Below are 13552 nucleotides of genomic sequence, written 5' to 3' on the forward strand. Positions count from 1 at the left end.
TAATGGTCTGGGGCTGTTTTTCATAGTTCGGGCTAGGACCCTTAGATCCAGTGAAGGGAAATCTTAACGCGACAGCATACAATGACATTATAGACGATTCTGTGCTTCCAACATTGTGGCTAAGGTTTGGGGAAGGCCCTTTCCTGTTTCAGCATGACAATGGCCCTGTGCACAAAGTAAGGTCCATACAGAAATTGATTGTCGAGATCGGTGTGGAAGAACTTGACTGGCCTGCACAGAGCCCTGACCTCAACCCCATCGAACACTTTGGGGATTAATTAAAATGCAGACTGCGAGCCAGGCTTAAGTGCCCGACCTCACTAATGCTCGTGGCTGAATGGAAGCAGGTCCACGCAGCAATATTCCAACATCTAGTGGAAAGCCTTCCCAGAAGAGTGGAGGATGTTATAGCCGCAAAGGGGGAACTAATTCCATATTAATGCCCATGATATTGGAAAGAGATATTCGACGAGCAGGTGTCCACATACTTTTGGTCATGTAGTGTATTTTTTTCACCATAAAAATGCACCTTTACAATAAACATGCATGCATCTATTATCGCATTTGCAGACTAATGTAAGCCTACTAAACTCAGCAAAAAAATAAACATCCCTTTTCAGGACCCTTTTTTTCAAAGATAATTCGTAAAAATCCAAATAATTTCACAGATCTTCATTGTAAAGGGTTTAAACACTGTTTCCCATGCTTGTTCAATGAACCATAAACAACTAATGAACATGCACCTGTGGAACGGTAGTTAAGACACTAACAGCTTACAGACGGTAGGCAATTAAGGTCACAGTTATGATAACTTAGGACACTAAAAGAGGCCTTTCTACTGACTCTGAAAAACACCAAAAGAAAGATGCCCAGGATCCCTGCTCATCTGCATGAACAATTAGGCATGAGGACTGCAGATGTGCCAAGGCAATATATTGCAATGTCCGTACTGTGAGACGCCTAAGACAGCACTACAGGGAGACAGGACGGACTGCTGATCATCCTCTCAGTGGCAGACCACTTGTAACAACACCTGCACAGGATCGGTAAATCCGAACATCACACCTGCGCGACAGGTACAGGATGGCAACAACAACTGCCCGAGTTACACCAGGAACGCACAATCCTTCCATCAGTGCTCAGACTGTCCGCAATAGGCTGAGAAAGGCAGGTCCTCACAAGACATCACCGGCAATAACGTCGCCTATGGGCACAAACCCACCGTCGCTGGACCAGACAGGACTGGCAAAAAGTGCTCTTCACTGACGAGTTGCGGTTTTGTCTCACCAGGGGTGATGGTCGGATTCACGTTTATCGCCGAAGGAATGAGCGTTACACCGGGGCCTGTACTCTGGAGCGGGATCGATTTGGAGGTGGAGGGTCCGTCATGGTCTGGGGCGGTGTGTCACAGCATCATTGGACTGAGCTTGTTGTCATTGCAGGCAATCTCAACGCTGTGCGTTATAGGGAAGACATCCTCCTCCCTCATGTGGTACCCTTCCTGCAGGCTCATCCTGACATGCCCCTCCAGCATGACAATGCCACTAGCCATACTGCTCGTTCTGTGCGTGATTTCCTGCAAGACAGGAATGTCAGTGTTCTGCCATGGCCAGCGAAGAGCCCGGATCTCAATCCCATTGAGCACATCTGGGACCTGTTGGATCGGATGGTGAGGGCTAGGGCCATTCCCCCCAGAAATCTTCAGGAACTTGCAGGTGCCTTGGGGGAAGAGTGGGGTAACATCTCACAGCAAGAACTGGCAAATCTGGTGTAGTCCCTGAGGAGGAGACGCACTGCAGTACTTAATGCAGCTGGTGGCCACACCAGATACTGACTGTTATTTTTGATTTTGACCCTCCCTTTGCTCAGGGACACATTATTCCATTTCTGTTAGTCACATGTCTATGAAACTTGTTCAGTTTATGTCTCAGTTGTTGAATCTTGTTATGTTCACACAAATATTTACACATGTTAAGTTTGCTGAAAATAAACGCAGTTGACAGTGAGAGGACATTTCTTGCTGAGGTTATTCCTAATGTGATGAGTAGATTGGATAGTGATAATTTAGGCTATAAATATAACTCAGTCTAATCACTGTGTATGGCTGACTGCATAGTGGCATAGTAAATATGGACATAGCATAGTGGATATGCTATATCAGAGACGTTTCTTCTCTTTTCTTTGCGTGGGAAAAATGTGGCCTTTTATAAACAGATCAATAAAAACGACCTTGTCTTGAATGCAACCATGTAATCTAGGCCTACGAAAAGGGAAGACACAAATTGCACAATATGATGTGCATATAGCTTGAAAGAGGATATTATTTCCCCAAAACACCTTCCAGTGGCACTGACCCAATGATAATTTGTTGAGAAAATGTATGGGCATTACAATATAGGACAAAGGCCTCAATGGAATAGAGGCAATTCAATGCATGATTTTGTTTTACTTTAAAATGTATGCCAAACAAAGACCATTGATATAAAAATTTTGCAAGCAAATCCATGCACAAGGACTACTTTTAACAATTTCCACTGATAATTCTACAAAACATATTTACTGGAAAAACTGTGCAGATACAAAGTTTGGTAACAGAATTTCAGTAAAATACCCCTCAGTTTTATTCTACTGTAGGTTCACCAGCTGACCTCTATCAAGACACCTATGTCAACTGGATTCACACTGTGAAGATGAGCAACGCTGCAGCATCATCAGTTTCTATTTTCACTACTTTGTCCTTTTCCAGATATTAAAGGAGACATTCCTCAGTTAGACAAAATGGTTGTCATATACTCTCCCTTGGTCAATCTGAATGATTCTGTTGTGCCATTTGAGTAGAGAGCCCAGTCACCTTGCCGTCATGACGAAAGTGCCCCCTTAAATTGAATCGTGTAGCAATAACTTCTGATTAAAACCTTCTTTTTTTTTCAATTTTCGCCTAAAATGACATACCCAAATCTAACTGCCGGTAGCTCAGGACCTGAAGCAAGGACATGCATATTATTGATACCATTTGAAAGGAAACACTTTGAAGTTTGTGGAAATTTGAAATTAATGTAGAAGAATATAACACATTAGATCTGGTAAAAGATAATACAAACAAAAAAACATGCGTTTTTTGTTTTTTTTGTTCCATCTTTGAAATGCAAGAGAAAGGCCATACATTCAGATAGAAGTCTAGGTGTAATTTAGATTTTGGCCACCGGATGGCAGCAGTGTGTGCAATGTTTCAGACTGATCCAGTGAAGAATTACATTACTGTACAATATGTTGTATCAAGTCTGCCAGGAGTTTGCCCAAATGTGCTAAATTGGTCAATTGATACATTTTCAAGTACATAACTATAGAAAACATACAAAAATGCTATGGTAATAAAAAAATGAAAGCTTACACACTCCCAGGAATGTCATACATTTTTTTATAGCTTTTTTAACTAGGCAAGTCAATTAGGAACAAATTCTTACTTACAATGACGGCCTAGGAACAGTGGGTTAAAGGCCTTGTTCAGGGGCAGAATAACAGATGCTTACCTTGTCACCTCGGGGATTTGATCTAGCAACCTTTTGGTAACTGGTCCAACGGTCTAACCACTAGGCTACCTGCCACCCCATACATGATGGATCATTAGCTAAAACTAACTTTCACACATCTAGATGGCCGGGCTGGGTGGGTATGGGGCTAGAGATAGCAGAGAGGTCAAACTGTAGACCCCAGTTCCTACATTTGAACATATACATTTATTTTATTAAACACAACTATGCAACATTTTATCTCTCGGACCCTCAGGATGACAAATCAGAGCAAGATTACTGAATGTAAGTACATTATTTACCTTCAAAGGTGAATGTATCAAACCAGTTGCCGTGATAACATTTTTGTTGTTGTGCACTCTCCTCAAACAATAGCATGGTATTTATTCACTGTAATAGCTACAGTTAATTGGACACCGCAGTTAGATTAACAATAATTTAAGCTTTCTGCCCATATAAGACATGTCTATGTCCTGGAAAGTTGGCTGCTGTATACAATGTCATACTAGTCACATTAGCAACAACCGTCCTGGTTTAGGGACACCCATCCCGTAGAGGTTAAACAGAAACAAAGTTTCACAGTAATATATTTATCTACAAATGTATGAATATATAAAATGTAATTTGGAACAACATGTAAAATACTATTGTTTATGATATTCTAAACATATTATACTTGAATAATAGGTTATGTTGTTATATGGGTAAAAATGTAAAGTATTTTGTGTTCATTGCTGCTTTCCCTTGCCCCATTGAATAAAATGTATTTCCTATAATCTAACTATTTTTTATTTATTTTACAACTTAAACACATTTAGCATAGACAATGTAATTGTTATGGTAGTCTTAGGCAAACCATCTTCCTTATCACAGTGGCACCTCCAAGTACCACTCAGACCTTTTGGGAGAAGAATACCTGGCATTGAACTTGGCAGTAGTAGTTGTATGTTTTAAGCTAAGGATCCCATCATTTCCTGCTTCCAGACATCATAAGGGTTGGATTTGCACTAAACAATTTGATGTCAGCACAAGGCATGTACAACATCTGGTATAATGATTAGCCTCATACACACTGACTGACCAGATGAATCCAGGTGAAAGCTATGATCCCTTATTGATGTCACTTGGTAAATCAACTTCAATCAGTGTAGATGAAGGGGAGGAGACAGGTTAAATAAGGATTTTTAAGCCTTGAGACAAGTAAGACATGGATTGTGTGTGCCATTCAGAGGGTGAATGAGCAAAACAAAAAAACTAGAATCAGGTGTTAGTGCTGGGCTGGAACAGAAGCCTGCATACCCAGCAGGGTTGGCCTGCTCCAGTTGTAATAGGTTTATACATTATGTATGACTTTTAAACTGTATTTTGTTTACAACATTTTCCTAACATAGGTACACCCACGGTATACAAGGATGACCCCTTATTCTATTGGGACCTCTTCATCTGCAGACAGGGTATTTCACATCTCTCTGTATCCGAGGACAGAAAACATCACAATGAAACGGGCTGCATTCTACTCAAATTGGACAGCACTGAATATCATGTTGTTATATCGCTCTGTCCTCATAGTTTTCCTCGCTAGGGACTGGAGAATCTTTTCATAATGGCCTCCCACAAAGGTACCGGTCTTATCCAGAGTAGCCGACTCTCTCCCCTTCTCTGACAGCTGGAGCTGCTAATCCTTTCACTCGGACTCCTGAGTGGTGCAGCGGTTTAAGGCACTGCATCTCAGTGCTTGAGAAGTCACTACAGACACCCTGGTTCGACTCCAACATGTATCACAACTGGCCGTCATTGGGAGTCACATAGGGCGGCGCACAATTGGCTCAGCGTCATCCATGTTTGGCCGGTGTAGGCCGTCATTGTAAATAAGAATTTGTTCTTAACTGACTTGCCTAGTTAAATAAAGGTTACATTATATATATAATATATATATATATATATATATTTTTTTTTTTCATAGAAAATTTCATGCCATGGTTATTAGCTAGCTAGCTACCTAGCTACATACTGTATGCATTTAGAGTTTGCATTTTTTATGTATAATGATACATACATCAAGAGCTAGCAAGCTAAAATTAAGTTAGCTAGCTGTAGCTGGAGATATCTATTTCACTTAGCTATACTATATAGTATGTAAAGTTAGCTAGCGAGCTAACAATACGTTAGGAGCTCATTTTAGTTAGCCTACACATTAATGCTAAGTTACTGTAGCAAGCTAGCTAGCTAATTATACATAGTTTTTATATAATTTTCAAAATATATTTACTTACTTGAATAGGTTATCCTACTGCCTTTCTAAGGACCTATTTTTAAGGTCCTTAGAAAAACAAAACAAACATTTTGATGGTAGCAAAACGAAGCCAGCGATGTGGACAATTGGAGGATACACAGGGCAACAAAGGTCCAACAAACTGACTCTGGTCTTCCAACATGGCTCCTGGTGTGGTTGCTAGGTGATGTGACGCAACTGCAACCTCTCTATATGTACACATTTAGCCAATCCAGAGGGGTTAAACAACAAGCAATTATTGAGCGTTTCTTTTTTTCTCTTTTATTGTCTGTTTTGAATCCATTCATCCTGACAGAGGCGAGAGGAAGGAGAAAGGGGGATGAACGACTGGAGGGGATGAAGAGAAGGGAAGCTGAGGAGTGGCAATGGGCCTTGGGCATGCATATTCAACAGGATAGGATTCAAGAAGAGAAGGGGGGATTTTGCATCGGGCCATGTGTGGCTACCTCTAAATGCCTGGTCCTCACGTGGAGATTAGGGACACAAGCGGAGGGGAACCCAGCAGGGTGAATGGGAAGGGTGGCAGACTAGAACTGAACACGTCCATAGTTAGCTCACCTTAGCAAGCTACACAACAAGCCAACATATGAGTAGGTCATCATCTATTTCAGAGAAACATTAACCCATACTACGATGTTCAAGGGCTGGTTTCCTGAATCTCCCGAATGCCTAGCCTAGACTTCATCTGGATCCAAGAAACCGGCTCCTTAGCGTCTGCTTAATCTATAGTTAAAGACAAATAAGGCTTGTATCAATAATTCAATCTGCACTGTCGACCCATGATTGAGGCCAAGGCCATATTTAATTCATGGGTAAAGTTTCACATACGCTATTTCAACTTCCCCTTGACTTCTGTGAAAATCAATGGCCTTTTAGATCGGTCAATTACCAAGAGTCTATCAGAGTTAAATCCACTGGGTCAACAAACCAAACCACTTGAGACGTGATGAACTCTTATAAAATGGCCTTTTCTTGCCTTCAAGAAGCTATGTCAGCGCCTCTATTTTAAAGGTGCTGGTATAGCAGTGTGACTGGCCTCCAGCTTGCAAATCTCGTAAGACTCCATTTTAAGGCCCTAATTTGTATTTCAGTCTCACAGAAGGCTAGGCAAATGTATCTGAAAACAACCACTTGCGCCACCTTCCTCCAGAGGCAGGGCGAAGGTTGGTAAATCGTTGTCAGTGTCCCCCAGTAAAGCCACTTTCACAAGCCAGGTTCAGAAGTAGCGGCGGAGGGTTAATGGGCAGGAAGCATTCCGTTTCATTGCTCGTTTGCTGTTGGAAGTCAAATGAGGAAGAACAGTTACTGGGTGTCGCTCTCCCTGTCTCTGTCTGTCACTCTCCCTGTCTCTCTCTTTATGCATGCAGTGTCATCTTTCCACTGATGGGAGTTTCGCATTTTGTCCACCAACTCACTTTGCACATCTTCACATTTGAACCTCATGCCTTAACAACATACAATTCTTGGAACACTTCCATTTCTCAGACAGCCGTGTTTTCTATGTTTTCATCTACTCGCTCGCTCTCTCTCTCTCCCTCCAATACCTCCCTCCCCTGCTCCAGATGCTTAACGGTTGCCTTCACCTACGTCGGTAACTGATGCCATATGTGCAGCCAGGTGTCCCCAGGAGCCGACGCCAAGCCACGCTAAGGTGAGCCGCAATTAAGAGATACACCCCAGACCGTCAGACAAGCACTGGGAAAACCACATCACAATTATCTCCCTTCAGGATGAAGACACAATAAGCAGCCATATTTTTCCCACACAGGGGTAATGATGGGTTTACTAGTAGATGGGATTAAGCTGCACTCCGCAAATCTGGCGTCAGGTAGAGGTTCAGCTAACGTTACCTTACCTAAAGGCTTAATGTGTAGGGAATAAGATGTAACACTGACCTGAGGTCAGGTCTTTGGGAAATGTAATCCTACACCACAAATCTAGCCTATTTCACGAGCTTGACACTTGGCCGGAGTTGGTGATATGGTGGTGAGTTAATTTTATCTACGCACACATTTTTCTTCTGAAAGAGACGACTTAGCCTAATCTAGAGGCATCTAATGCCGGTTGTTGATAGATGATGTGCCAGTGTCACCAAGGTCTCCAGGTGAAGTTGTCATGGAGATCAGAGGTCATTATTGGTGGTTGGTTACTTCCCTCAGTTTGTGTGTTACAGATGTAGGATCTTAATTTGAGCCAGTTTGCTACAGCAGGAAAATAATCCTGCAGCAACAGGAAATGTGAATTATTATGTGGAATATAATTAATGGACATTTTTTTGTAGGGGTTGAAACATTTTTCTTTAGGGCAAATTAAGTCTGGCATTTTAAAGTGGAAATTACAAACTTTAGAAGCCTTGTTAAACCTTGAATGCACTACACGTTTGCATTTCCTGCTGTGCAGGAACATTTTCAGCAACAAAAGAGTGATCAAATGAAGATCCTACGTCTGTAGTGTGTGTGTGTGCAAACGTGAATATTCAACACCCCCGCTATCTCTCCCTCCGTTTCCCTTTCTACTTCTTCTTTTGGTAGAAGGTCACCAAATTTGAATATTCCCTTGTTAAAAGCGCCTCGATTCTTCCCCCTATGCCGGAGAAGTTAAAATGGTCTAGCGGCACGCTACATCAAAGCCAGCCCAACTTCAAAAAACGATTTCTCTCCATTACGGGGAAAAAAGTACCTTGTCGCATTAAGTTAAGGAAAACAAGCAGCAGCTGCCTAATTTAAAGGATTCAAAGCCTATGTGTCAATGCGATGTGACTGTCAGAGGATGGAGAAAACGAGTGAGAGAGAGGAGAGAAGAGACTCGGGGCGAAATCTTTGTTTTAATTATGAGCGAGGGAGCGATAAGATAGAAGTGAGGGATATTCCGCTCGTTATTCCGTCACTTTGTATCAAACGGCTTATTTACATTTCCGATTACATTCCCCGGCGCAAACGGCGAGATCTATCGGCGGCAGAGAGAAAGGACGAACAAGATAATGACAAGCAACTATTCCTCCTCTTCAGAAACAAATACGCTTGTGTGTCTGAATAACAGTCCAGGGTAGCTTTTCCTACACCTTGTATAGGAGTATCCAAGTTCTCAAACCGAACACAAATCAAATCAAATGACCGTTTGGTTAACATTAAACACAAGCCTTCAGATGATGCCTGATGAGTAAAACCCACGACCCAATATCTACAGCTGCCTCTGATATACCACATAGGGTTCTGGCTAAAAGAGGTGCCTTAGCGCTACACAGCTGATTCAAATCATCAAAGCTTGATGATGAGTTGGTTATTTGAATCAGCTGTGTAGTGCTAGAGCAAAAAACTAAACGTGCACCCAGTGGGACCCTAGGAACTGAGTTTGGGAAACGCTGCACTACAGTATAAAGGGAATAGGGTGCTGTTTCAGATCTACCCTGTTGTCCTAGAGGCTCCAGCTGAGAGTTGACTGACGCCATACTGTTGCCGACTAGAGAGATGTAAGGGAGCTACTGGGTTGGCCATTGGGCAGGGTGCGGTGTGTTTGGGGGTAACATCATTAAGAACCCACAGATGAGAATGAGACTGGGACTGGTACCAGCTACCCTCTTTTGTTTCCAGACATCTTTCATCTTCTCACTCTCTTTTTCACTCTCTTCTTCTCTCTTGGGCCTTGCTCCTCCGTCATTCTGTGAACTACAAAGAGGGGGATGGGTGAAGGAGCGTGGCATCGCGGCTCAAGGGAAGCCAAAGAGTTGGCCATCATTATCAATTTTTCACTACCTATCATCTTTCCTCTCTATCCAATATTCTTAAACTCTACTTCTCGTTCTATTTTTCTTCCTCGCTCTTTCTCTTCATCTCAGTCTCTCTTTCCCCTTCTCGTTCCTAGAGCAACGAGCAATGTAGGCCCCATAATTCGAGACAGATTCTTTACTGTATGGAACAAAGGTGGCCCGGGATGAAACATCCATTAGCAACAAAGGATGTGGCTTTTCTTCTGCATCAAATAATTGCACAAGAAGGAAACAGAACGAGAGAAAGAGAGAGAGACGGGCAGGGGGAGGTTGCTTCGCTTGGAATAAACAAGGCTACGTGATTAGTGTGTGTGTGTGTGTGTGTGTGTGTGTGTGTGTGTGTGTGTGTGTGTGTGTGTGTGTGTGTGTGTGTGTGTGTGTGTGTGTGTCTACATGCATGCAAGTGTGCGTTTGTGCATGTGTGTGTGTCCCGCTTGGTTAATAGAATGTTGTTGTTTTTTCGACTAACAGGGCAACCTGAATTCATGTTTGGCATTCTGTCTCTTTGAAGAGCATGCAGGACAATGAGTTCCAGTTGCTACCTCGGAGGATTCTATGGGCACGGCTCTATGGTAACACGCGTAGGATCCAGGTCAATACGCCATTGATTTAACACGACCCTGGATGCTTGAGAGATGAAAGGAGGAAGAAAAATTAGAGGAAACATGCACCCTCCTACTTCTAATCAAAAGTACCTTTTCACCGGCAACGCCATGTACTCCTTTGTGTAATAAACAAAGACAAAATGTCTACAGAATAGTTTTGGTTTGTGTTTTTGTGTGAATATACACTGTGTATGCAGAGGAGGTGTCAGAGATATGCTAGCAATATCAAGGAAGCATATGGCTATGGTGACTGACGGCGCAATTAGTCAACGGAGAAGAGCTCGACACCCACTCTCTCATCGCTCTGTAAAGTCGCAGACGAATCCACAGAGCCAGGAGAGACGCCGCAAACAACAAAGACGTCTTGTTGTCTGAAGAAAGACAAAGCGGGGGGATTCTTACTGCTCTCAAACAAATAAACCAAGAAAGCAACAAACCAAGAAAGTTCTCTTCTCTTTCAAAAAAGAAATTGCAATTTCTCAAACACAAAGAAAGTTTGTTTGTCAAGTTTGTATCAAGTTTCTGTAAAAATAAATATAAAAACAACTCTGCATTCATATTATTTCTTTAGCCTTTTTCAAATCTTGGGAGCTACAATGAATTTCTGAAGCTGCATGTGTCTGCATTGCCCGGTACACAGACAATAGTAGTGTCCTTTATAGTAGCGAAGACAGACACATCTACTGTACGTACACACACACCCACCTTTTACTATCCTTGTGGGGAACAAACTATTTATTCCCATTCAAAATCCTATTTTCCCTAACCCTAATCCCAAACCCCTAATCATAAAACTGACCCCTATCTTTTAATCACAACCATAATTGTAAACCTAAAACTGCCTTTTTCCTTGTTGGGATCGGCGAAATGTCCACACTTGTCCGACTTTTCCTTGTTTTACTGTGGGGACTTCTGGTCGCACGCACGCACACAGGCACACGCACACACACACACAGCGAGCGAGCGAGACGGGGTCAAACACACCAACCGGTGCTATCTCCCCCTTGCGCCCATAAAAAAAGACCCCATAAATGGCAAGCGTTTAACATAAAAGGGGCCGATATGCACCCACACAAAAAGAGAGAGACAGGCGACGTCAAAGAGCAAGAGTCAAAATAGGCGACACCAGGAAAAAGAAAACTATCAAGATAAAGGGGGGCTGAAAAAAGCTAAAGAAACAAATAAATAAATAGTGGCGAAGAAAGGGAGGAGGGGGGAGGGTGAGAGAGGAAGAGAGAAAAATGAGAGAGAGAGAAAAGAGGAAGTTAATTATGCATTCCAAACCTGGTCGATGTAGTCCTCGGGGAATCGCCTCCGCACCTCCGGATCTGTAAATAATTGACAGATAATATTAATTGGCTTTGGATTAGTGAGCAGGCCGAGTAGAGCACATTAATATTTGATCAGAGGATGATAGGGACCCTGGCAGGGGATCGGAGGAGGGCAGCTGAGGCTGCCTGGCTGATTAGGGGCCAGAGAGGGAGGTGTTACTACCCCCTATCCCGCCTTCCCCCCACCACCACCCTCTTCCTCCCTTTCTCCGGAAAAGGAGAGCTGAGAAAGAAAAAAAGGAAGTAAAGGAGTGTATTTGATGATCCACTTTTCTCAGTTGGGGGGAGATGGGGGTGTGGGGGGACAAAGCTGTCTTGCTTAACCTCCAACTGGAGCGCATGTTGAAGTCTAACCTAAGGGATGAGAATGGGGGGAGGTCATTTTGTCCATCTAACATAACATAGCAAGTGTAAAAAGACCCCTGAGCGGAGTCCCCATATTTATTTTTCAGGGTAAACGGAAGTTTAGTTGAAAATACTGTATCCCTGAAATCCGTAAACATCCGCTTTCTACCGACCCGCGGAAGGTGCTGTCCATCAAATTATTGCTAATTCTTGTATTTCAATTGATGGTTGTGATTTTTGTTTTGTTTTGGCAGCTGCACAAGCGGAAAATCTGTCAAGGTCACTGAATCAAAGACAACAATCCAAAACTCTCTCCCTAAAGGCTCAACCCAAAACCCCAAATCTCCCTAAAGGCTGACTGGGTTCCACCTCTGTCTGCTGGACTAACCACAGCCAATAGACTTCCAGGCTACATTACTGGAAACATCAGGGATCTGCTTAGGACATTGAGGTCCCGGCATCCGCCAAAGCTAAAAATCCCTTAGACCACCAGTAATTCTTCCAATCCAGAGACACTTAATTCAAAGAAACAACCTTCCCAAACTCTCTGAAAGATGGAGAGTTTGACTGTTTGGTACACTTGATACACTAAAATGTGTCGCTAGAATCAGTCACGACATCCTCTAAAGAAAAGACCAGAAGGCAAACTAAAATAAGCCTCTACTATCCTTGTATTTGCTGACACATCAACGAAAGGCCCAAGCCTATGACACAGCTCTAAATGACATTACCATGCTGTCCCTGCTTGACTGTCGCTACAACAGAGCAGAAGAGTCAGACTGTCAGAGGTAATTCCAACTCAGACGGATGCTGATGTGCGTCTGTGCACTTGGCTACCTGCCCGCCCTACCAGTCTAACCCGCCTGCCAGTCTGTCCATCTGCTCATCTGGGGGGGGGGGGGGGGGGGTCAGTCTGCCAGCTGCATGGGCATAGCTGCATCTCAGATGTAAGTCCTGTGCATGGGTATGACATGGCACCCCCCGGTCTGTGGCAGCTTTATAAGCAGGCAGATATGGACACTGAGTGGCACTCTCCAGGCTAACTGTCTGTAGCAGCTTTATAAGCAGGCAGATATGGACACTGAGCAGCACTCTCCAGGCTAACTGTCTGTAGCAGCTTTATAAGCAGGCAGATATGGACACTGAGGAGCACTCTCCAGGCTAACTGTCTGTAGCAGCTTTATAAGCAGGCAGAAATGGACACTGAGTGGCACTCTCCAGGCTAACTGTCTGTAGCAGCTTTATAAGCAGGCAGATATGGACACTGAGCAGCACTCTCCAGGCTAACTGTCTGTAGCAGCTTTATAAGCAGGCAGATATGGACACTGAGCGGCAGTCTCCAGGCTAACTGTGTTGTTGATTAATGAGAGAGGGTTATAGCTGGGATGGCCAACAACAGGGCTGATGTGGTTGCTAATGCTAATTCTAAATGATGGATAGTCTTAGGTCGTGAAGAGCAGATAATGTCGCTGGTAATGTAAGGGCCAATGTGAGTGTTTGTCAGACAGTTGACAAATTCAATATACAAAATTATTAATTGAACACTAGCAAATGGTGCTTTCATCCTCACAACATTAGCATCACTGTATAATATTAGTTGTCTTTCCTGTAATCAAGAGTTTCTCCAGATAGCGTTATAATTGTCAAAGTGAAACATACAACAAACTTTGTCTTTGACAAAC

The 13552-nt window shown here is 43.1% G+C and overlaps 1 protein-coding gene across 4 annotated transcripts in view; it reads right to left on the reverse strand.

Moving 5' to 3' along the window:
* dennd1a (DENN/MADD domain containing 1A) overlaps nt 1-13552 on the reverse strand; it is a 160575-nt gene that overhangs the window by 119984 nt on the left and 27039 nt on the right. For all 4 annotated transcript variants that reach the window (XM_038969959.1, XM_038969957.1, XM_038969958.1 and 1 more), the window contains exon 3: nt 11479-11522. In XM_038969959.1, coding sequence (XP_038825887.1) covers nt 11479-11522 — 44 coding nt within the window. The remainder of the gene's footprint in view (nt 1-11478; nt 11523-13552) is intronic.

This window comes from Salvelinus namaycush, chromosome 31 (genome assembly GCF_016432855.1).
Source record: "Salvelinus namaycush isolate Seneca chromosome 31, SaNama_1.0, whole genome shotgun sequence".
NCBI classification, from domain to species: domain Eukaryota; kingdom Metazoa; phylum Chordata; class Actinopteri; order Salmoniformes; family Salmonidae; genus Salvelinus; species Salvelinus namaycush.